This window comes from Propithecus coquereli, unplaced genomic scaffold (assembly GCF_000956105.1).
Source record: "Propithecus coquereli isolate 6110/MARCELLA unplaced genomic scaffold, Pcoq_1.0 Scaffold34, whole genome shotgun sequence".
NCBI classification, from domain to species: Eukaryota; Metazoa; Chordata; class Mammalia; order Primates; family Indriidae; genus Propithecus; species Propithecus coquereli.
The window spans coordinates 3,995,517-4,017,017 of NW_012149063.1; the positions used below are offsets into that span (position 1 = coordinate 3,995,517).

General features: G+C 41.3%; 1 protein-coding gene across 3 annotated transcripts in view; it reads left to right on the top strand.

Moving 5' to 3' along the window:
• GAD1 (glutamate decarboxylase 1 (brain, 67kDa)) overlaps nt 1-21,501 on the top strand; it is a 41,617-nt gene that overhangs the window by 17,800 nt on the left and 2,316 nt on the right. For 2 of the 3 annotated variants that reach the window (XM_012650777.1, XM_012650776.1), the window contains 11 exons: nt 1,195-1,285; nt 7,999-8,111; nt 9,624-9,739; nt 9,824-9,903; nt 10,126-10,180; nt 11,495-11,611; nt 12,800-12,864; nt 16,056-16,134; nt 17,221-17,370; nt 19,465-19,572; nt 21,003-21,092. In XM_012650777.1, the coding sequence (XP_012506231.1) occupies nt 1,195-1,285; nt 7,999-8,111; nt 9,624-9,739; nt 9,824-9,903; nt 10,126-10,180; nt 11,495-11,611; nt 12,800-12,864; nt 16,056-16,134; nt 17,221-17,370; nt 19,465-19,572; nt 21,003-21,092 (1,064 nt within the window). Of the gene's footprint in view, nt 1-1,194; nt 1,286-6,505; nt 6,694-7,998; nt 8,112-9,623; nt 9,740-9,823; nt 9,904-10,125; nt 10,181-11,494; nt 11,612-12,799; nt 12,865-16,055; nt 16,135-17,220; nt 17,371-19,464; nt 19,573-21,002; nt 21,093-21,501 lie in introns of those variants that run through there. The other variant, XM_012650778.1, reaches the window with a different exon arrangement.

The window sequence follows — 21,501 nt, forward strand, 5'->3', positions numbered from 1 at the left end:
GCTACTTGGGAGGCTGAGGCAGGAGGATTGCTTGAGCCCAGGAGTTTGAGGTTGCTGTGAGCTACGCTGACGCCACGGCACTCTAGCCAGGGCAACACAGTGAGACTCTGTCTCAAAAAAAAAAAAAAAAAAAGAATCATAGTCCAGATGTTCTGAATCACATCCATGGAAGAATAGCCCTTCTCAGGGAGGAGAGTTAGACCAGGAACATTCAAACACTAGCTCTCTGACAGTTATTTCAGAGGCAAAGGCAATTTCCACTGGAAACACAGTAGTCAGCATATCTTTCTAACACCAGTTCTCTGTCACACATCCCTGGATAATCTATTGTGTTGACTCCTTCCTGACAGCCGAGCCAAGCCAGCCACTGAGGAGTTGAGTTTTCTGGTGAACGCTAAGTTGGCAAAAACTTGGCAACAATCCTGAATTTGCTGAGAACAAAGCCTGTTAAAGCACAGTGTGGGTCTCACCAGGCTTTAGAGTTATGCGGTAATAATTATTTCACCAACAATTCCGTGAGTGAATGAGGCTGTGTCTGCCCATTTCACAGAGAAGACGCTAGGTCATCTTAGCAATAAATTTAGTTCAACTGTCACCCGACTATATATGGGCAAAACGCATCAATGCTTGCTGTCATATTTGTTACAGAGACCCAGAGAGTGGTGAATGTTCTCAGCATCAGCATCAGAGCTGGTACTTTCCCAAAACTCAACTTGATCCACAGAGCCATGAACCCTCTCTTAGGCCTTCAGGCTCTCCCCCATTAGCAAATTTTGATTTGGAGACTAAAATCCTTGGGATATTGAATTAAAGTTGAAGCGCTTATGGAAAAAGTCAGGACTACCACATCCTCTATTGTAATTTAAAAAAATAAATGTGACAGAGGGGTTCATCTGGAAGTCAACAAGTAAGATATTAGAAAGCATTATTAGATTTATTATATTGGATTTTTAAATTTTAAAAGCATGGTGCTTTAGAAATGCAGAGGTTTGGGGGACATCATTAATGCTAAAGGCTGGTATAGGGTAGGTCAACCTGCCCTTCCTTCTCCAATATCCTTGAGCAGCCCTATTAGACAGACCACTGGGATGGCGGCCCCATAAATGGGACCCAGCGGGGCAGGCCTTTTGGCCTTGAAGATAGTTTGAGAAATCTGGACCTGCCTTGATGCTGTCCTGTTACTCACCTCCCCAGGTCATCCTCGATTTTTCAACCAGCTCTCCACTGGATTGGATATCATTGGCTTAGCCGGTGAATGGCTGACATCAACTGCCAATACCAATATGTAAGTTCCACATGTTTTCATACAAGCAACCCTGACGTATGGCTATGGCTTGTTGCTTTAAAAGTCCAGTTCCAATGGTTCTATTTTATTAAAGTTGCCCTGGTCATCTCCAGGAAATCATCTTTTCTCTTAAAATCTTTTTGGTTTATCACATTTCTGGTTTACTGGTAGGAACTATTTTTGAATTGAATAATGCAGCTTAATAAGAGCATGATCATGAGAACTAATAACTCTAGCTTTTGAAATTTAGTGTGAAATTTCATGTTAAAAGACTCTTTCTCTTAATGGTGTATCTAAAGAGGTCATATTTTGAATATGATCTTGGTTTCCTTTTCCCACCCAAGCACATTGGGCCTTATCATGTTCCTCCATAATTAAAGCAGCCGTAAAGCCACAAATCAATTTGATCAATCTGTTGCTTAACTAAAAGTTCTGAAACAAAATCCAGCCAGTACTAATACTTTGTATATTCCTTTCAAAACAAACTACTTGTTTTTCTGAATTTTACCATTTTTCCCATATTTGTTTTTGTAGACAAAGCCTTTATTTCTAAGTTCTTGTAAATTTGTATGAAACTGACTCTAAGGTCCTGGTGGGTACAAGCACTTCTCATAATCATGCCAAAGTTTCTTTGACATATATGTGCCCTCTTTGGAGACAAGTTGACAGAGGGCGGCCATAGCCTACAGAGTACTATCTTTGCTCTCAACACTAATGACAATGTTTTACCATTATCTGTACATCCAGACAACAGCACCACATTCTTTTAAAATGTTCAAAGGAAAATATTGAAACAAATTTCTTACAATAATTTAACTATATAAACGCCATATGGGTGTTAGTCACTGTGGAAATATTCAGAAAATAGCCACCCATTTTTGAAGTTCATGGTAAAGTAGATTCTGAAAAATGAATTTAGGTGAAAGAGTAATATTGTTTAAACTGAGAAATTCCATTTGATATCAAAATAGAATATAAATTACTAAAGTTCAAGGTATTCTATTTGTCTTGAACAAACTACCACCAACCACAAAACCTGAAGGGCATTTTAAAATTATGTATTGATTCATGTGTGTTCTGAAGCTGTTTCATGCTGTGACTCAAAATACTTAGCTATGTTCAGAAAAGTTTCTATTAATTAAGGATTCCTGCTTTGTTTGCTAATTTAAAACAACAGTGACAAATTTTAAAAAGCAGATGTGACAAGTAAAGCCTTTGGTGCGAAAAGGCATAAAAGATTAAGTTGATTGAAAAACTAGAATGGTTGTCATGCTCCCTGCTCGCAAGTCCTGGTTAACTTCACGGAGTGTCCGTGTTGGATCAAGGAAAGTCCAAAGCCTGAGAGGAATTCAGGTCACAGGTAACGATTGCTAGGAAGGTCTCCTCAAACAAAGAGCTCCACTTTGTAATCTTTACTGTATTATGTTATGATTTGTGAGATAAAAATATATCAGCCAGTACAGATACAGACATCATAATACACTAATTACAACTTGAAAAAAGACACCAATGCATAATTGTAGCATCGAACACTAAGAAACAATTTAAATTAGAAAGTACCGTTGTATTTACCTCAACTATTTGGAAAATAAATGGGAAAAACAGAGTAAAAGATACATATTCATTAAGGTCCCAGTACCAATATTATTAAATAAAATAAGCACTGAATTCACCCAGCATCTTGAAGTGTGTTCTGCAGGCCTCGCAGCTGCTATTTCCTAATACATAGCCATTCTCAAGGTCAATAAAGGAACTCACCCCTTTGAACCATTTAGGGCCAGATAGCCTCCCAAAAGGCTTTCCTTCAACCAGAAAGATCCCACAGAGTCTCCTTTTTTGGTATGTGTTCATAAAATCAAAGTCCCTCACTCTTCTCTTAGCTCAGCTACAAAACACTAAAATATGTCCCAGCCATCTGAGGTCAAGGCCAATCCAACTAAATGACACATAGTAATTACAGCTGTACTGAGCAGTAGATATTTATAAAATATGATCCGATTCCAACAGATCAATAGAGAAGGTTATTTCAAACAGTGAAATAGTTTCTGTCAGTTCTAGAGACAGGGAATTGTCTGAAGAAGTAATAACTATCATCTAGAAATTGTTCTAAGCCAGTTCCCCTGGAAGATCAGGGAATGTGGCAGCACTGTCAGGAGCTTAGGCAGAATTTGCTTCCTTATGACAATTCCTCCTCCAGTTGGGAATAGTGTGCAAACTAAGTTTGGGAGAGAATGGCAAAGGGATCTTTCTTTGGCAGAACAGGATTTAGTTAGTGATATACTCAGGTTTTTGACCTGTACTTTCATTGAGTTTGGATGGCACCTAGTAACAGAGAATAATAACTATATTCTTCAGTACAGTCTTTTTAAAAGAACCATCCAATATCCTAATTCAAATAGCAAAATGTAAGGTGCTTGACCATTAAAACAGAAAGAACGTCTATGTTCATGCCTTTACACCTGCTTGTGCATACGGCTTTGAGATATATTCTTCCAAGCAAGGATCCAATGAAGATCCAAAGGAAACTTCACAAATGTGTAGTTGTCCAAGGCACATCAGCTCTTTCCTTCCAAAACAGGGCCGCCCAGCACAATTGTGCAGGTTGAGCAAGGCCCAAGTGTAAGCAGCCTGCCGGCAAACCTGATGACGATACATAATCTTAATGGCAAGATCTATGATGACCCTTTGTTGTGAGGTTATGATTTCAAGCATCTAGCACTTTATTGTCATAGAAATTACACAGGAGCAATTTTCCATGGGAGTTATCCATCATTTTACACCACCAGGCAGGTTGTGAGAAAGAAGCCTGCCACGAGCAGTTCTTGTTTGTCACAGAAAAGCAGCTGTGACGTAAAGGACTTGGGATTCTGACTCTGAAACCTACTAACTGGGAGATCTTAAGACAAATCCCTGAATTTCTCTGAACCTCAGTTTCTTCATCAGGAAAACAAGGATAACAGTATCTATCCAACAGAGTGATTCTAAGACTAAAAAAGGCTCCAGTCCTAAGTGCCTAGTGTATACAAGGTACAATGCATACACCTAGGAAAAGCAGCCACCCCACAGGTCACTGTCACCATTCGAGACCCTTCCCCTCAGCCTCCAACTCTTATTTCTGTCTCTCATATCTGGACAGTTGAGGGTTTTACTAAGCTCATCTCAGATGTGTTACCTGCCACATCTGTGAGATGTAAGAGGCAGTCTAAGAGGAGTATCAAGATAGAGTCAATATAGAAAATTATTTGTCTTATCACAGAGGTTTCCAGTCGGACAGTCACCAGGGATCCAGGTTCCTTGTGCCTTTCTAATCCCCATTGCAGCATGTGACTCAAATCCTTTAAGTTGCATCACGGTGCAGGCTGGCTGCTGGGGCTCCAGCCATCACTCCTGTGTTTCAGAACTCAGGAAGGATAGAGGAAGGAGGAAGGGAGGGAGAGAAAACGGAAGGAAGGAAGGAAGGAAGGAAGGAAGGAAGGAAGGAAGGAAGGATGGATGAACAAAAGATGGACATGCTTCCTGCTAAGAAGTCTTCTCAGAAATCTCATACCACATTCCCATAGCATCTTTGTAGCCAGAACTTAGTCCCACGGCCACATCTAAAATATAGTCTTTGATCTGGGTGAACTGCAATCCTAAATAAAATAATAAACTTTAATGAAGCAAGGGAAAATTGATATGGTTAGCAACCAGCAGACTCTGCCCTAAGAGAACTACAGTTTCTTGACAATCAGTTTGCCTTAGTTCTGAGTGAACCGCACTGGGAAGGTGAGTTGAACCACCATAAAAGGGCTGCCTCTCCTCCCTACTCAGAATATAGAAATGCTCAGAACTCTCTTTTAGTGTCACTCCATGAATGTCACTGTCTTAGTGCTTCCACTCCCATGTTCTTATTCTTCAACCCAGAGTTTTTGGCAGGTTTAGTTTCTTGTTCTGATTCCAAAATGTAATCTCGTACTCTTACTTTAGCATCTAAACAGCTTCTTCTGCATTCGTATTTGACCTTTGATCTCTTGACTTCATCTGCTTTCATCTGTCATTTAGGGAAGGGGCACCTAACCTGGGTCCAGGTTGTAAGAGAAGGATTTCCTATAGTTGTGTACTAAATGATGTGCATGTCTTTTTTACCTGGAGGGACTATAGCTTTCCCGTGATTCTAAAGAGGTCTGTGACAGATCCACTGCTCTGGGATGAACGGCAAGGCCTCCCACAGGGCTGTGGGTACAGCCTCATAGATTGTAAACATGGCCCAGGACGGGAAGGCAGGGTCAGAAGTGTCAGGAACAAAGACCTCCACGTTAGTTCATTTGTCAGGCCTGGCTGTGGATCAACAGCCATGGACTGATACACCAGCTTTTAGGAGAGGATGTCAGGACTAAGCTCATGAGTCAGGATAAACTTGGTGTTAGCTGTGGGATAATTGGTCCTTCAGACCCAGGCAGGGACTACAAAACAGGATGCAGCCAAGGCCAAGAACCAGATGCTAGATTCATCCTAATAAGCTTCCTCCTTTAGGTTGAGAATGGTGTCTTATGTTAATAATATCTTAGTGTCCTCAGTACATAGGATGTGACCTGGCAGAGAATAGTCACTCAGTAAGTATTTGTTGAATAGAACTGAAAGTAAGTTTCAGGAATCAAGTACCTGGCATAAATAAGGAACCTGAAATATTAATAGACAATATCAGATAGTCTCATGATCAAAGTCTCTGGATGCTTCCTTGTAAACTGCGAGTAGTGGCTGTTCCTGGTCCTTAGACAGGGAGGCTAATTCATGCAAACCTGGGGCCTAAATTGATTGAAGTCAGTAAGCATGGAGTTGGACCAGCCCTTGGTATTCATCCCCATCCCTTCTCCCTTGCCCATGTGGTTCCTGCCTGGCCATCTAACACTGACTTGGCTGTAACGCAGCTTTCATCCAATCCTTGATACGGTTCTGATATTATGGTGTATGGTTCCATTTATTCCTTGCCTTACCACAGAGAGCTTTTTTATTTGGTATTGTACCACCAGTACCTCTTCACCATGCAAACATTTTTGCCATTTCAACATTTCCAAAAAGCAGTGGAATCACTGATAACACCTTTGCTCAAGAATGGGATTCCAGAGCTAACCTCTGGATAGAGTCTCAAGAATAGTTAGAAGCCCTTCATGAGTTCGCCTCTTGGTACACTCAGCAGCACAGGCTAAACCGGGAATCCTTCTCTTCTTCTTCCTTTATCAGGCCATCAGACATGAGGGAGTGTTGGTTGCTACGGTGATGGGGCTCAGAGCAGAACCAAAGCATGATTGTGACCTCCAGAGGTGATGGTAACTGCACACATGGTTTCCAAGGGTCTTCCTCCTAACTTTCCAGGGGCCTCCCAAGGAAAATGGACATGTTCTTTTGGGAACAAAATGCTTCTACCGACAGACGTATCCTGAGGATCCTCCTGGATCTTTTTGTTCTCTTCTATCACCATGTGATTAATGTGATTGCTCTTTTCCTCCACGATTAAAGCTTAGTAGCTTCACCTGTGTCTCATGTACAACAGTAGTTACCCCATCCTTACAAATAGCTTTTCTAAATGACTAAGCAAGCAAGAATTCCCATTAGTCCTCAACATTGGCATTCAGCTCAAACACCATAACCAGTGACAAAGCCTCCCATATCATGTGGCTGAGTCAATCTAGGCATCTCTTTTCGGGAAGGATGGTCTGAGCCCAGCCCACAGACTCTAATGCTTAAGAAGGCCAAGTGAAAACAAACAAGACAAACAGCCTCAGAGCTTAGTAAATATCGTTTTGTTTTCTGGCTGAATTTTCTGTGGATGACCTTCCTTGATTTCTCTTAGGCCCTATGTTTGGTACCATGATCTTGTTTCAGTGACTAGTCTACCAGATGGTGCCTCTGTTTCGAATTGCTTTGAAAAGAGCATGGCTTGCTACTTTTAAATCAGTTTGTTAGAAAGCCAATGTAACCTGCCAGGAAATCTGATGCCCACAGTTAGCTGTGTATGCCAGTTGACCATCTTCTTGTTATTTATAATTAGTAATTAGAAAATCATCACTTATAATTATTTTTGACAGATATTGACTTCAGAGAATTATAGAAACATAGCTGTCCTTGGGGATTATCAGTAGAAAAACCATGTAGATGATTATATTGAGATCTTTAAAACCTGGGTCAATATTTCCAATTATCTTCACAGTTAGCTTCTGGATATTTACGTTGTTTTTAAAAGATAGACTTTGGCTATATGGCTTTTATAGATTCTACAAGTGTGAAACTGGCAGTCAGTTTTTTTGTTTTTTTGTTTTTTTTAAAAAAAGGTTGCAAACCAATTTTATGTGGAACTTACAATGCATTTTTTTAAATTAACATTTGCATTGTCCTACAATCTTAGAGGTAAAAGGGACTCAGAAAAGTCATTTGCTTTCCTTTTGTTCCTCTGGGTGGGCCACAGCTAAGACATTCCATTCAGATGAGCATCCCCTTTGTTGGTGAAGTATCACAGAGCAGGCACTTCCACCACCTCTCTCGGTAACCCAGGCTGGTTTCTGACGTTTTATGATTGGTGACTTAATGCATTTCCAGGAAATGAATCATTTTATAATAGTTGTTTTGAACATCTCTTTAGAGCCCAAATACAAATACTAAACCAATCATGTGTGTTCCCAAAATAAGTGGTTTGACTTCTTTATCGTCTTTCATCCTTTTTCTCACCACCCTTCCAGGTTTACATATGAAATTGCACCAGTGTTTGTCCTCATGGAGCAAATAACACTTAAGAAGATGAGAGAGATAGTTGGATGGTCAAGTAAAGATGGTGATGGGATATTTTCTCCTGGTAGGTTTCTCTTCTCTTCCACTGATTCTTTTCAAGGTTTGCAGTACGAACCCTTGGGATTCTTGGGAACACTAAATACGAAGTGACTTTGTGGAAGAATAATGCCCTTAAAATTTTTTTTTTTTGATACTCTGACTTCCTATCTTTGTCAGGATGAAGGCCAGTAAGAATGCTACATTCTATGTGAACTAACAAAGGCTGTGCCTAACATTGTACAAACTGACAAAGGCCGAGCCTAGATCTTGCTAAACAGCTCCATTCTGCCGACAGCAGTTTGATTGTGCTGGGTATCAGTGAATCAGGATTATCAATAGACTGATCGATTTCAGCAAAAATAGCATATCTACTTTGAATTTCTAGTTCAAAGTAGATATAATAAGAATCTTTAAAATAAGGACATTCAGCCAGAGGTATGAAAATAAATAAATAGATAAATAAACAAACAAGCAAACAAACAAGGACAGCTATTCTTGGAGGTAGGGAGGAGTTATAGATGGTGTCAGAGACAGTGCGATTGTGTACAATGGCAAAAGAAGAAATAAGAATTGTAATTGCTAGGCCAGGTGTGGTGGTTCCTGGGAGGCTGAGACAGGAGGATTGCTTGAGCTCAGGAATTTGAAACTACCCTGAGCAAGAGCTCAGCGAGACCCTGTCTCTACTAAAAATAGAAAAATTAGCTGGGCATGGTGGCACACTCCTGTAGTCCCAGCTACTCTGGAGGCTGAGGCAGGAGGATCACTTGAGTCCAGAAGTTTGAGGTTGCTGTGAGCTAGGCTGACACCACAGCACTCTACCCAGGACGACAGAGCGAGACTCTGTCTCAAAAAAAAAAAAAAGAATTGCAATTGTCCAGGCAATTCAAGCAGACCACAAATTTGCCTTATTTAACTGTCAGGTAATTAATGTAAAAGTGACTAGTTTGCGTTGGCCAAACATACATAAATAGTTACTTCAGTTCTCCTTGTGTCTTTATTTAGGTAAACATGAATTTGTTTTTATTTTAATAAACTTAGAGCTCTACTAAATAACTGAGTTGAGCTGTTCTTTGAAAAGAGTACCCGGGCAGGTAACGAAGCAATGTCATTGTTTTCCTTCTGTGGGCTCCATTACTCTCTCTTTCTCCGTCTTTCTGAACTCAGGGAACAGATTCATCTTTGTTCAGTAAATAGATTGAGCAGAAAATAGAAGCAGGAAGGTTGTAACTCACCTGTCCCTTTGCAGCCACTGCCGCTGCAACCTCTTATATTTCTGTCTAAGCTTCAGGGGAGAAGGGCACTGGAATATGTGAATCATCTCCAGCCAAATTGCCTAGATAGCCTTGGTAATGAGTGTGACTACTTGTATTCCCAGGGGAGAGGGTCCAGAGGGAAGCCCCAGCAACAGGGAAGCTGGCAAAACCTACCAGGATATACTCCTTCCCCTTCCTGGCCTCCCTAGTCTCTTGAAACACCAGCTCAGCCTTGTTAGAAGTGATGAGCCCTTACACCTCCCATTGTGCCTGCTTGCCTATAGGGGGAGCCATATCCAACATGTACAGCATCATGGCTGCTCGCTACAAGTACTTCCCGGAAGTTAAGACAAAGGGCATGGCGGCTGTGCCCAAACTAGTCCTCTTCACCTCAGAACATGTGAGTTGGGGGCCGTTGTTCTTGGATTGTGGTGTTTCCCAAGGAACTCTCTAACGTCTAATCTGAAGCCTCTGTTTGTTGCAGAGTCACTATTCCATAAAGAAAGCTGGGGCTGCACTTGGCTTTGGAACCGACAATGTGATTTTGATAAAGTGCAATGAAAGGTAGGCAGGGGAGAGTGAATATTAGGTTCTTGATGTATTAAATGTGTTCATCTGTTAAATTTGTTTTATTGTGCTTAAGGACTGGCTTAGTACAGTGTGCCAAGCCGCTAATGGTCTGTTGAAAATATCCAATTAAATTACTTTTTGCTGCTCCTAAAGTTTTTTTCATGTGCAATCTCATTGATTCTTCGTTTTAATTCTCTCCTTTTACAATAACTATAGGGGGAAGATAATTCCAGCTGATTTTGAGGCAAAAATTCTTGAAGCCAAGCAAAAGGTATGCCCTCTAGTCTATGGCACATCTCAACTCCAGTGAATACAAATATTTAAAAATACCTTCCTTCTGCCCTAGACAATAAAAGGCTTTGATATGAGATAATTTTATTGTGTTTATAAAACTCTATTCCCAGATATTTGCTTATTTCCAACTTGCAAAATGATTTAGTTTTAAAGCTATATCTACATAATATCAATTTTTTTAAAAAATGAAAAATTCATTTCATTAAACTACTTGTCCTGTCTTCATTGTGCCAAGTGCTTAATTTGATGTTCTTCAATAAATCAACTACCTGAGCATCGTGAAGATACAACCTAATTGAACTTTTCACTTGCTGCTTGTTAGGTCTTATCTCATTTTAACAAATACCATTTTAGCTCAAGATTCTGTTTAGCAAAGTACATCTGTGCCCTGGCAGATGGCCCACAGTACTTGGCAAATCCAGCCTCAACAAACTCTCTTAAACAAAAAAAATCTCATAGAACAGGTATATCCACAAGTCACTGCCAGGTAACTGTCAGCCATTTACCAACACATTGTTGTTTTGGTTCCATTCTTGTACCTTCTTCTCTAATAGTAGTTGTTTACTGGAATCTCAGCAGACGAGGAGGCTATAAATGTTGAGAGGACTGAGCAAGGAGCAGAGGTGGAGCTGAGCTTCAAAAAAGCTCACAGATTTCTCCAAACCTATCTTAGCTTTATTACCCCACTCCCTCATTTATTTCTTGTTCATGTTGAAATTTCACTATGTCCACAGTTAGTGAGTGTTTCAGCTTTCACAGTGTATAGACTTGTTTCAAATAACTAAACAATGCTTTAGTATAATTATTATATCAATACACTTAACACAGCACCTAAAAGAGCAACGTCCAGATGATATTCAGAACTATCTGCCCATCACTCCAAATACTCAATATTACTTTCTTGCTTTATTTTTTGCCATAGAACTTATCCCTATCAAACATACTGTGTATTTTGCTTGTTTAGTTTATTGTCTATCACCCCCCCAACACACACCCACTAGAATATAAACTCCACAATGACAGAATAATTCTTCTGTTCTGCTCACTGCTGTATCAGAGCATCGACAACAGGCCTGGTGCATAAAAGTCACTCAAAAAATATTTGTTGAATAAATGAATGAATAAGTGAATGAAACAATAAAGAATTCTACCAGACATAGTATTTGACACCACACCGGCTCAGCTGATCACTGTTAGGAATAAATGCTACTGCAATTCTTCTACTTCGTGTGGAAGCAAGCAAACGAGAAAGGTTAAAGAGACTAATCAGCCTCTCTCTCTTACCTTGTAGGGCTACGTTCCCTTTTATGTCAATGCAACTGCTGGCACAACTGTTTATGGAGCTTTTGATCCGATACAGGAGATTGCAGATATATGTGAGAAATATAACCTTTGGCTGCATGTCGACGTAAGTGCTGTAACTCACAGGGCAGCCCAGTCCATGGGGGAGGGGAGGGAGGGACGGAAGCAGTTCTGCTTTCTGATTTGCCTCAAGCTCCTCCCCATGCCCCAGCCAGCCCTTTCTCCACACCACATTAGCTCCGGCTCTTCTTGGGCCCCCAGCCAGCCGTTCACGACTGGTACGTACCACAGGCCTGGGACATGCTCTGGGACTCATCCCGTCCTTGTACTGGCCAGTTGCTGTCTTCTGTGGTTCATCCTAGAGTATGGTCTCCATCACCTTCGCAGGTAGCTTTGTTTGCACAAATAGCTACAGAGTAAAATATAACTAATTTCAGAGGGAAAAAAATATATAAGATAGAACATATAGAAAGTGCCCAGGAATGTGAACCCTCAGCTACCAGCCTTCAGCCCAGCCATCTATGATAATTTTCTTTAAAAAATGCGTATCTGCTACATTTAGGAACAATAAGGCGATATATGAAAGGTATTATCAACTAAGAGATTTAGCCCTGAATTTTCCCAGAAACACAAAAGGTGCATTTTTGCATGTGTGACTGGCAGTATTTTTTTATTCTGTCTGTCCATTCCCTTATGGATTTAACTTCTCACAGCTGAACAGTGGGGTAATCTGCCCAGCTATTGAACAAATGACTAACAAAGGCTGTTGTGTCACGTGGCATCCCAAGCTATTCAGTAAACATGTGTCATGGTATCCACAGAAATGTCATGCTGTTGCAGGAGCCGTTGTGAGACCTCCAAACCAGGCAGGAGCTGCTGCTGTCTTCTTCAGGAGCGGTTAGAATTTTACTCCAGGAAGAATCAGACATCAGGGCCCAGCACTTCAAGTAGCTTCCAGAGCCAGCCAGGGGCTCTCTGAGTATTCCTGGCTTTCCACAGTCCTTTGGGCCTTTGGGTCTTGCCAACGCAGGCACCATGGGCTCAGACCCAGCTTATCCCCACTCGTGCAGCTACTCGGACAGTAACCTGGAGGGACTTTTGAAAAAGAAATGACAAACAATGAAAAATCACAACAGCCATTGGTTGAACAGTCAGTGTGGGCTCGTGCTATCAGAGAAACTCATGCTTTTCATCTTTGACGTTCTCTCTCGTGTTTGACTAGAGTGTGGAGTGACTGGTTTGGGATTCCTAAGTGTCACTGCTCCCCTCTCCCTCTCCTTCCTCTGTCCCACAGGCTGCCTGGGGCGGTGGGCTGCTCATGTCCCGGAAGCACCGCCATAAACTGAATGGCATAGAAAGGTGAGAATGACTGCGCTCTGGTGTCAGCCTGTGCCTCCCCTGCGCCGCCCTGCTTCCGACCTCACTGAGCCCACTTGAGTTCAGCAGACATTTACTGGGCACTTATTGTATGATTGATTTCCTGGTCAATCTTGGCCTCCGTGAGCTCCCAATTTAGAAAGAGAGAAAGACAAATAAATAAATAGTTATAACACAATGTGGAAAGTAACAATGGCTGAAATTGCAAGTGACCAGGTAGGAAAGAAGAGAGACTAACCAGTGAGGGGGGTTGGAGGCTAAATCAGAGTTTGCCATGGGCACAGGGAGGGCCACTGGCTCCCTACTCTCTTCTTCCTCATTAAGCTTACTGCTGGGAGAGGGCAGGATGCTTAGCTCACCTAACTTCGTTTCTTTTTCACCATTCAAGTTCAGTGGGTGTTCTACACAAATATGATTTTGACCTGACTCCTAAGTGTTGATCCCTAATGAACTCACATTGATTTATTGACTCATTCAGCCTATATTTACTGAGCACCTGTCATGAGCCAGGCAGGTGTGCATGTGAACGCTTGGTTACCTGAACTTCCGTCCAGCCACCTATGGCACTTTTCTAAAAAAATGCATATCTGTAGGAAAAATAAGGCTACTGCTTTATGGAAGGTGTTATCAACTAAGGTATTTGCCTGCCTGAAGCTTAATTCCCAGTGGGGTAGATGTTCATAGACAAATAAATATTTAATCTGTCTCATAATAAAGAAAAATAAAACAGGGGCAGGTAACAGTGAGAGATGAGGCATTCTATTTTAGGGTAGTAAGTGGCCTTTCTGAGGAGGTGGCATTTCAGCAGATACTGAGACAGAGGGAGACAGGAAGCAAGGGTATGAGGAAGAGTATTCCAGGGAGTGGGAATGGCAAGTGCAAAGGCCCTGAGGCAGGACTGTTCTTGGCAAGTTGGAGGATCATCAATGAGGCCACTAGGGCTGGAGCAAAGTGGGAGAGGTAAGAGAAGAGCAAGGTTGGAGAGGTGGATGAGGAGCAGGTAGCAAGGACTTTGGCTTTTGTTACCTCTACTGTGCCTCCTCTGTCTTAGTTTTGTAAGGCCAGTGTCAAGGTGAGTGAAACTGGCTCTTTGAAGCATGGTTATACAACCCTATAATCCAGAGGATGATATATAAAATGTAGATGAGCCAGCCCAACAGTACTATAAATTTTTCAGGCGATTTGATTGTCCATCTTTGAGTCTAGGAAAACTTGAAACATTTTGCACTAGAATTTCTCTTTTCTAACATTTTAAAGCACATATGTCTTCTAAAGGAAATTGAATCCATATCATGTCTTACTACTTTCCATTTGCAGTGGCAAAGAATCATTTACTTCAGACCTCAAGGATATTCAGAAAACCATTTAAGACATTTTATGAGACCTAAATATAATTTTTTAATGCCTTGGTAAATGATAGCAATGAGAAAATTGATTAAATTCACTACATTTTAAATATGGCCTGACACTGATGCTTTTTAAAGAGAGAAGCACTTAATTAACTTTTCTTGGAACTTTTCACAAGTCTCTTTCACAAAGGTTTTATCATGTATTTAAGGGAAAAGTACTTCAGGCATTCCTCTCGTTTTCTTTTTTTTTTTTTTTTGAGACAGAGTCTCACTCTCCTGCCTGGGGCGAGTGCTGCGGCATCAGCCTAGCTCACAGCAACCTCAAACTTCTAGGCTCAAGCGATCCTCCTGCCTCAGCCTCTCAGGTAGCTGGGACTACAGGCACGTGCCACCATGCCCGGCTAATTTTTTATATATATATATATATTTTTAGTTGTCCAGATCATTTCTTTCTTTTTTTTAGTAGAGACGGGGTCTCGCTCTTGCCCAGGCTGGTTTCGAACTCCTGAGCTCAGAGCGATCCACCTGCCTCGGCCTCCCAGAGTGCTAGGATTACAGGCGTGAGCCACCGCGCCCGGCCCCTCTCGTTTTCTTGAAACACAGTGCTCATATACACCAAATTATTTTCTTTCTAAAGGACCTAGCCAAGCAAGATGAAGAGGTTAAAAATTCACAGCAAGGGGTTAGCTCTAGGGAGAGCAGAGGCAGTATAATTCCAAGCCAATTGCTATGTCAGGAAGAAAATATCCTTCACAGGTATGAAAACACAGAGCCAGGCCATCAGGAAGGAGTCTGTAAACCACTGAAGCAAGTTACCCAAGTTTGAATCATCATGCATTAGACTGAGTTGTTTCCGCAGTGCCCTAGCTAGTGTGCTCCTTAACTATCTAATTGAGTCTGACAGAATGATGCGGTTGCTAGGAGACCATGCTTGTTAAGCTATCATTGCAGCCCAAGCTGGCAAAATCATGCTCATTTAGCACTGAAACAATGCTGCTAGGTAGTCAAAGTCTAGGATAGTCCAGCTAGTCCTTGCTTTTGGGTAGCACTCTTGATATTGCCCCACAAGTGGGTAGGTCAGCATCACCAGCCCATTTCATAAATGAGGACAGAAAGGCAGAGAGAAGCCAAAGTCTGCTGCCTAAAACGGGGCAGTCTACTGGGGTGGCTGTGAGCACTGGCTCTGCAATGAGATGCCTTGAACTTGAATCTTGGCTCCAACACTTCTTCCCAACTGTGTGACTTTGGGTAATCTTTTTGTGTGTCAGTTTCTCCATCTAAAATAGGAGTAATAACAGTACTACCTCCATCATAAGGGCTGTTGTGAGAATTATGCCAGGCACTATTGTAAGCATTTTATCTTTATTAACTCACTTTATCCTTTATTCAGTTCTGTGAGGTAGACACTCCCCATTTTACATATGGGAAAACTGAGGCACAGAGAAATTATGTAATGTGCCCAAGCTGGCAAATATCAGAGCCAGGAGTCAGACTTGGACAGTTTAGCTGCAAAGCCTGAGTTTTTAACCACAATACCATGTTGATATAATACCTGAAAGCTCTCAGAACAGTAGGACATATAATCAGTTCTTCATAACTGTTAGCTATTATTAACAGTAGTTATTTAGAAGATGCAGTGTGCGATGTAATACCCTGAGACTGCCCGTGAAATATCTGTTTACTGCTTGATTAGCCAGTTTAGGAGAATAGACGTGGAAAACACGCACTGACTTGAGTTGGGATGGGTGGTGTTTTCCTCAAGAGGACAGTCGCCTCTTTCCGACTCCTGTGCCTTCTCATCAAAGTATCATGTGCTTCGTCCAGGGCCAACTCAGTCACCTGGAACCCTCACAAGATGATGGGCGTGCTGCTGCAGTGCTCTGCCATTCTCGTCAAGGAAAAGGTCTGTCCTCCCTCCAAAGACACGCTGGTGGCCTGCACGTCCTTTAGCAGGCACAAGAAGAGAAAAGTGTGGGGTCTTTTTCCAGCACTGTTGGCTAAGTCCTGAGATTGGCAGCCCCATTGTTGCTGTCCTTCCCTGCCCTTGAAGCTGACCTAGTTTCTCCTCTTGGCTCGTGCTGTCTGCTGCCCTGCCTCCTTGCTCAGTACTCGGGCCCTGTCTGTGACACAACCTTTAAGGGAATTGTTTAATTGACTTTAATTCATGTTTGCACAAACAAAAGTGAGAGTGATCGGGTGAGGCACCCAATCAATTTTGCCCTCGGTGAGGACAAAAAGTGCTCACTGAAACATAGTCTGAGTTCTTAGCATGAATTTGTGGTCCCAAGAGCTGAAATAAATGAAGCAGAATAACAACTACAAATATAATAGCAACTTAGGGTAACAAGGAATGTTAAGAAAAGCTCTGTAAATGGGGTAGTGCTATATTCCCTTCGTTAAGCACCTAATAATAGGACCCTGCCCTCCAATGCATTGTTGTTCCGGTAAAACTTCTGCACTCAGAGGCATCCAATGAGTCTGCCTCCAGCCTGTAGGAGCCAGAACCCGTGTAGGCTCTTTACTCCACTCATACATGGAGTCCCTATTAACTTCATAGGAGATCTGGAAAGTCTGGAAGACTTTTAGGAGGGCCCTTTGGGGAGGAAAATTCTTTATGGCATGAAACTGTCCCACCTACTGATGAAGTTTATATCCCTCACCCCTGCCTACTGAATGCCATAGCACTTCCTAGTCTTTGAAACAACCCAAAACACCCACGCACATTTCCAAATGCCCCTTAGAGGGATGGTGGGGCCCTTGCAGGCATCGGAGACAGAAGATCATTTTCTAATTAGAGTGTCAGCGGGAAAGGAGCAATGGTTTTTCCAAGAGTGATTTTAGAGAAGGACATCAGAACAAGTGCAAGGTCTCATAAAGGCATCAAAAGAAAGACTGCATGTGCCCCGAAATCCCTCCTTCCAGCCAGCCCTGTTGTAGAGCCATCTCTGATCTGTGAATACAGATGCACCCGTCTTGACTTCCTTGATAGGGGATACTCCAAGGATGCAACCAGATGTGTGCAGGATACCTCTTCCAGCCAGACAAGCAGTATGATGTCTCCTATGACACTGGGGACAAGGCAATTCAGTGTGGCCGCCACGTGGACATCTTCAAGTTCTGGCTGATGTGGAAAGCAAAGGTATGAAGAAGACAATTCTAAAAATAGAGAAGAAATGTAATTTGCACAGACTGGCTGGCAAAAGAGAGGCAAAGATATATCACAGATAATTCACCATGTGTATAATCAATATCTAGATAATTGAGTTAACTGTATTTTCTTTGCGAGTGAAATAACTTTATTCCTTAGGTCAATTTTCCTCTCCTTTCATTCATTCTCCTCAGGTTGAAGTATCTTGAAGTTTTCTTATAACTTTCTGTTGTAACAACTAAAAAGTATGGCATGATAAGGACTTCCACAGCAATCCTTAGAGATGCTCGAATTATTTAGTGCAGGTGTAGAGAAAGAGATAAAAGATAAAATTACTGCATTGTTCTGAGTAGCACCTTGAATGCCTTTATGAGACCTCTCATCACGGATATGTGACAGTTTTAAGTTCTACTTAAATAATGGCTTTCCCATTATTTGTACTTCATATGCCATTCTAGAAAATGTAGACTTTATTCCGAGAAGTCCTACTGTTAGACTGAAGCATGCTATATCTGCATCATCAACCTCTTGGGTTGTGTTTCTTTACCTAAGAAAAAAGCTAACTATAGGAATTGCCCCCAAAATATGAGTGAGGAGGAGGAGGATTACCATTTGACTATTTATATCAAAAGTATTTCTATGCAGTCAAGCAAAGGCAATTTTGACTTCACAGCTTTATATTGTTTTTATTTACCATTAAAACCCATTGTTTTTATTTACCTACAGTATATTAATTTTAATAATTTCTATGTGTAAGGTCGAGTTTACCTAGTACTCAGACAAGATTTTCCAGCAAAACATCTAGTCAAATATTTCTTATATAAGAAAAATTTGGTGGATTATTAGGTTTTTTTTCTCATTAAGTCATTTTGTCTTCATATAGAAATAGTCTAAATTTGATTTCTACCATAAAATAATCATAGGTATTTTAAACATCTAAATAGCCATAAATTGCAACCAAAAAAAGAGCCCTGTCATTTTGAAATATAGTGACCACAGGGCCTTTCTCAGTAATTTGTATCTTCTTCTGCCTTACAATAACCTCTTGAACCATCTGCTGGGGGTTTTGGCCATAACGTGTTGGTTGCTGAGGTGGGCCCCTGCTGCAGGCCTCATTCCCAAGTGGACTGGCCAGGGTGTACAGTCAGCCGTGACACACTGGGGCAGGCTCCTGCTTTTCCAGTGTTGGACTTCACTCGGGCCCAGTAGCAATCCACAAGCCAGCCTTGTGCATCTGCTCTCCTCGTTAATGCCAACCCACTCAACAACCCTCATGCTGCTGTTATTAATCTGCCATGCTGGCTTTTGAAACTCATGCTCAACCAGTTTGTCAATAGTCAGAGCTATTGCAATCTCAGGACATGTACTGAGTCCGATGGCTTCCCCATCTGCCTGCCTGCTTGTCACCGAAGAGACATAATACTGTTATGTGGAATGCAGCCTGCCTAAGAGGTGTGGGACATGTTTGGCCAGGACTCACTGCTGGGGAAGATGAGTTCTACAACAGTATCTTGCAAAGTATCTATGATGATGAACCAGTTATTTTGGTTTTGTTAAACTATCATGGACCAATACAATAAAAATGAATTGTTAGAAAAATGAAATTTAAAAACATATACAGTACAAGCCACTATTTTGTATTAGACTCAATAGGCATAAAATTACTCAGTCAACTTGATTAATCTCAATTTCTGCACTCATTTTACAGTTTTACTCATTTTACAGCAATTACAATTTATAGACTGCCTTCAGTCCATAGGTGGCACTTTGAGTAGTTCTGTCCTGAAGCAAAACAGAAATAGGCCTCAGGTCTAGGCTGTGAATAACTAGCAGGAAGCTAAAAGCTCTGTTGAGAATAACTGCCTAGACACTAGAGTGCCTTCAAAAGGGTTAGCAAGCACACTTTATTTTATTGCATGCAGAGCTGTGAAGAAGCCGAATATTTTTAATTAGATGGTTCTTCCTGACCATCTCTAAGAATACTCTTTTATATATTTCCCATAGACAAGGACAGCATAGCTTTCCCAAATTCCCACCACAGGGAAATGCAACCATCCACAAACATGACTTTTCTCTTTAAAACAGGGCACAGTGGGATTTGAAAATCAGATCAACAAATGCCTGGAACTGGCTGAATACCTCTATGCCAAGATTAAAAACAGAGAAGAATTTGAGATGGTTTTCGATGGTGAGGTAGGTTATCATCCTCGACCAGATACACAGCATTTCCAGAAAAACTACTGAGGGAAGCTCCTGAAGCCATGTTTTCCTACATTGCCAGAAACTGCTTCTGAATTTTCATTCTTATGCACTCTTCATTTAATTCCTTTCACGTCCATGAGGTTTCTTCTGGTAGCATTGGGATGACTTTTCCTTCACCTCTTCTAAAATTGTGTAGCTCTCAGCCAGCTTTTTGCAGACAAGAGGCCTTTCCTTGACAGATCTGACTCTTTCATCATTCTTGGGTTGATCTTGTGTTGAACCTCTGTGATAAAGTATTTCTCGGTTCTAAGAAGTTTATAGGTTGGCTATGCTCTTGCCTCTCAAGACTGGTTCTAAAAGAAAGTTCTAGTTTACACAGATTCATTATGAGGAGAGCAAGATAAAATTGGCTATGCCCTGAGTTCATATACACATTGCATATATTTGTCATACCAATATTTACTGAGAACCTGCTGTGTGCCAGGCCCTATGCCAGGAGCTGGATTATATGGTGTAATCAAAACAGATACTCTTTCTGTGCTAATGGAGCTCACAGTTGAATAAAGAAAGATGGAATAGGAGTCAGTGCTGAATAAAAGCAAATCCGCTAATAACCTAGTAAATATAACACCACCTACACTCAATGTTAGTTTATTTATCAGGCAACTAAACTATTAGGAACACACGTGAGAGTCACCAAAGGAATAAAAAAGGGCCCTGAGCAGTTTAAAATCAATGATACAGTGGTCTGATCATTTACACACTATCTTAAACATTCTAATAGCAGATTAAAAGCAGCAAATGTGGTGTCTCCAGCCAGTTAGAGGTAGGCACAGTGGTGGCAAACAGCAGCTAGGGAGAAACTGAAAAACCGCCTCAAGAATACAGAAGAACTCAAAAAGCATGTCAGTCTTTAGGGGAGGGACACTAAACCATTTTAGGCATCTCAAGAAGCCCTGTCTTATTGTTTAGAGACAGAATTAATGTTCATTATGATAATACTGAGTGATTAAGAAAAGATTCAGTATCAATAAACTCAATAAAATATTCAGTATCAATAAAATAAACTATGTTTCAATCATCTTCTATATGTGAGGCACTACAAAATGGCAAGATGGATAATACATTTTATTAAATTACCCAAATGTAATTATTTTTAACATTTCAATGTTTAAAGGTGGTAACTTTAGTTATCTAGAAAATTGGTTGTGGGGAACAGCTCTCTTGCCAGATAGGTTTGGATGAATGAGGCATTGGTCTTCCTGGTGTAGAAGTAACACCATCTTCGAGATGGACATTCTGCCTGTCTTTGGTCTGAGCGACTTCCACCAAGCGTGCGTATGGGCTTGGGAACAGCTTCTCTCAAGTTCTCATAATTTTCTTTGTTTTCTTTGCTTGCTTTTTTGTTACAATCTGTGCAGCCTGAGCACACAAATGTCTGTTTCTGGTACATTCCACAAAGCCTCAGGGGTGTTCCGGATAGCCCTGAGCGACGAGAAAAACTACACAAGGTATGGACTCGCTCTTTGTCTCATCTAATCCTCTGCGATTTCTCTGAATAATGAGGACATCCTCTTTCCAGTGTGTCTTTCTAATGGGGGAGAAATGAAAAATAAAGACTTGGGGTGGGTTTCTAATAATGAATGGGGTGATGGGCACCATCTTTTTATATTCTCCTTGAGTCTGCCTGTCCCCCTTGCTGTGGTTACCACAGGAACCTCTAATGTAGCGGTCCCCAACGTTTTTGGCACCAGGAATCAGCTGCATGGAAGACAATTTTTCCACAGGGTAAAAATTGGGATGGGGTAGGAAGGGATGATTTCAGGATGACTCAAGCACATTACATTTATTGTGCTGTCAAATCTCTCTGCTAATGACAATCTGTATTTGCAGCCGCTCCCCAGCGCTAGCATCACGGCC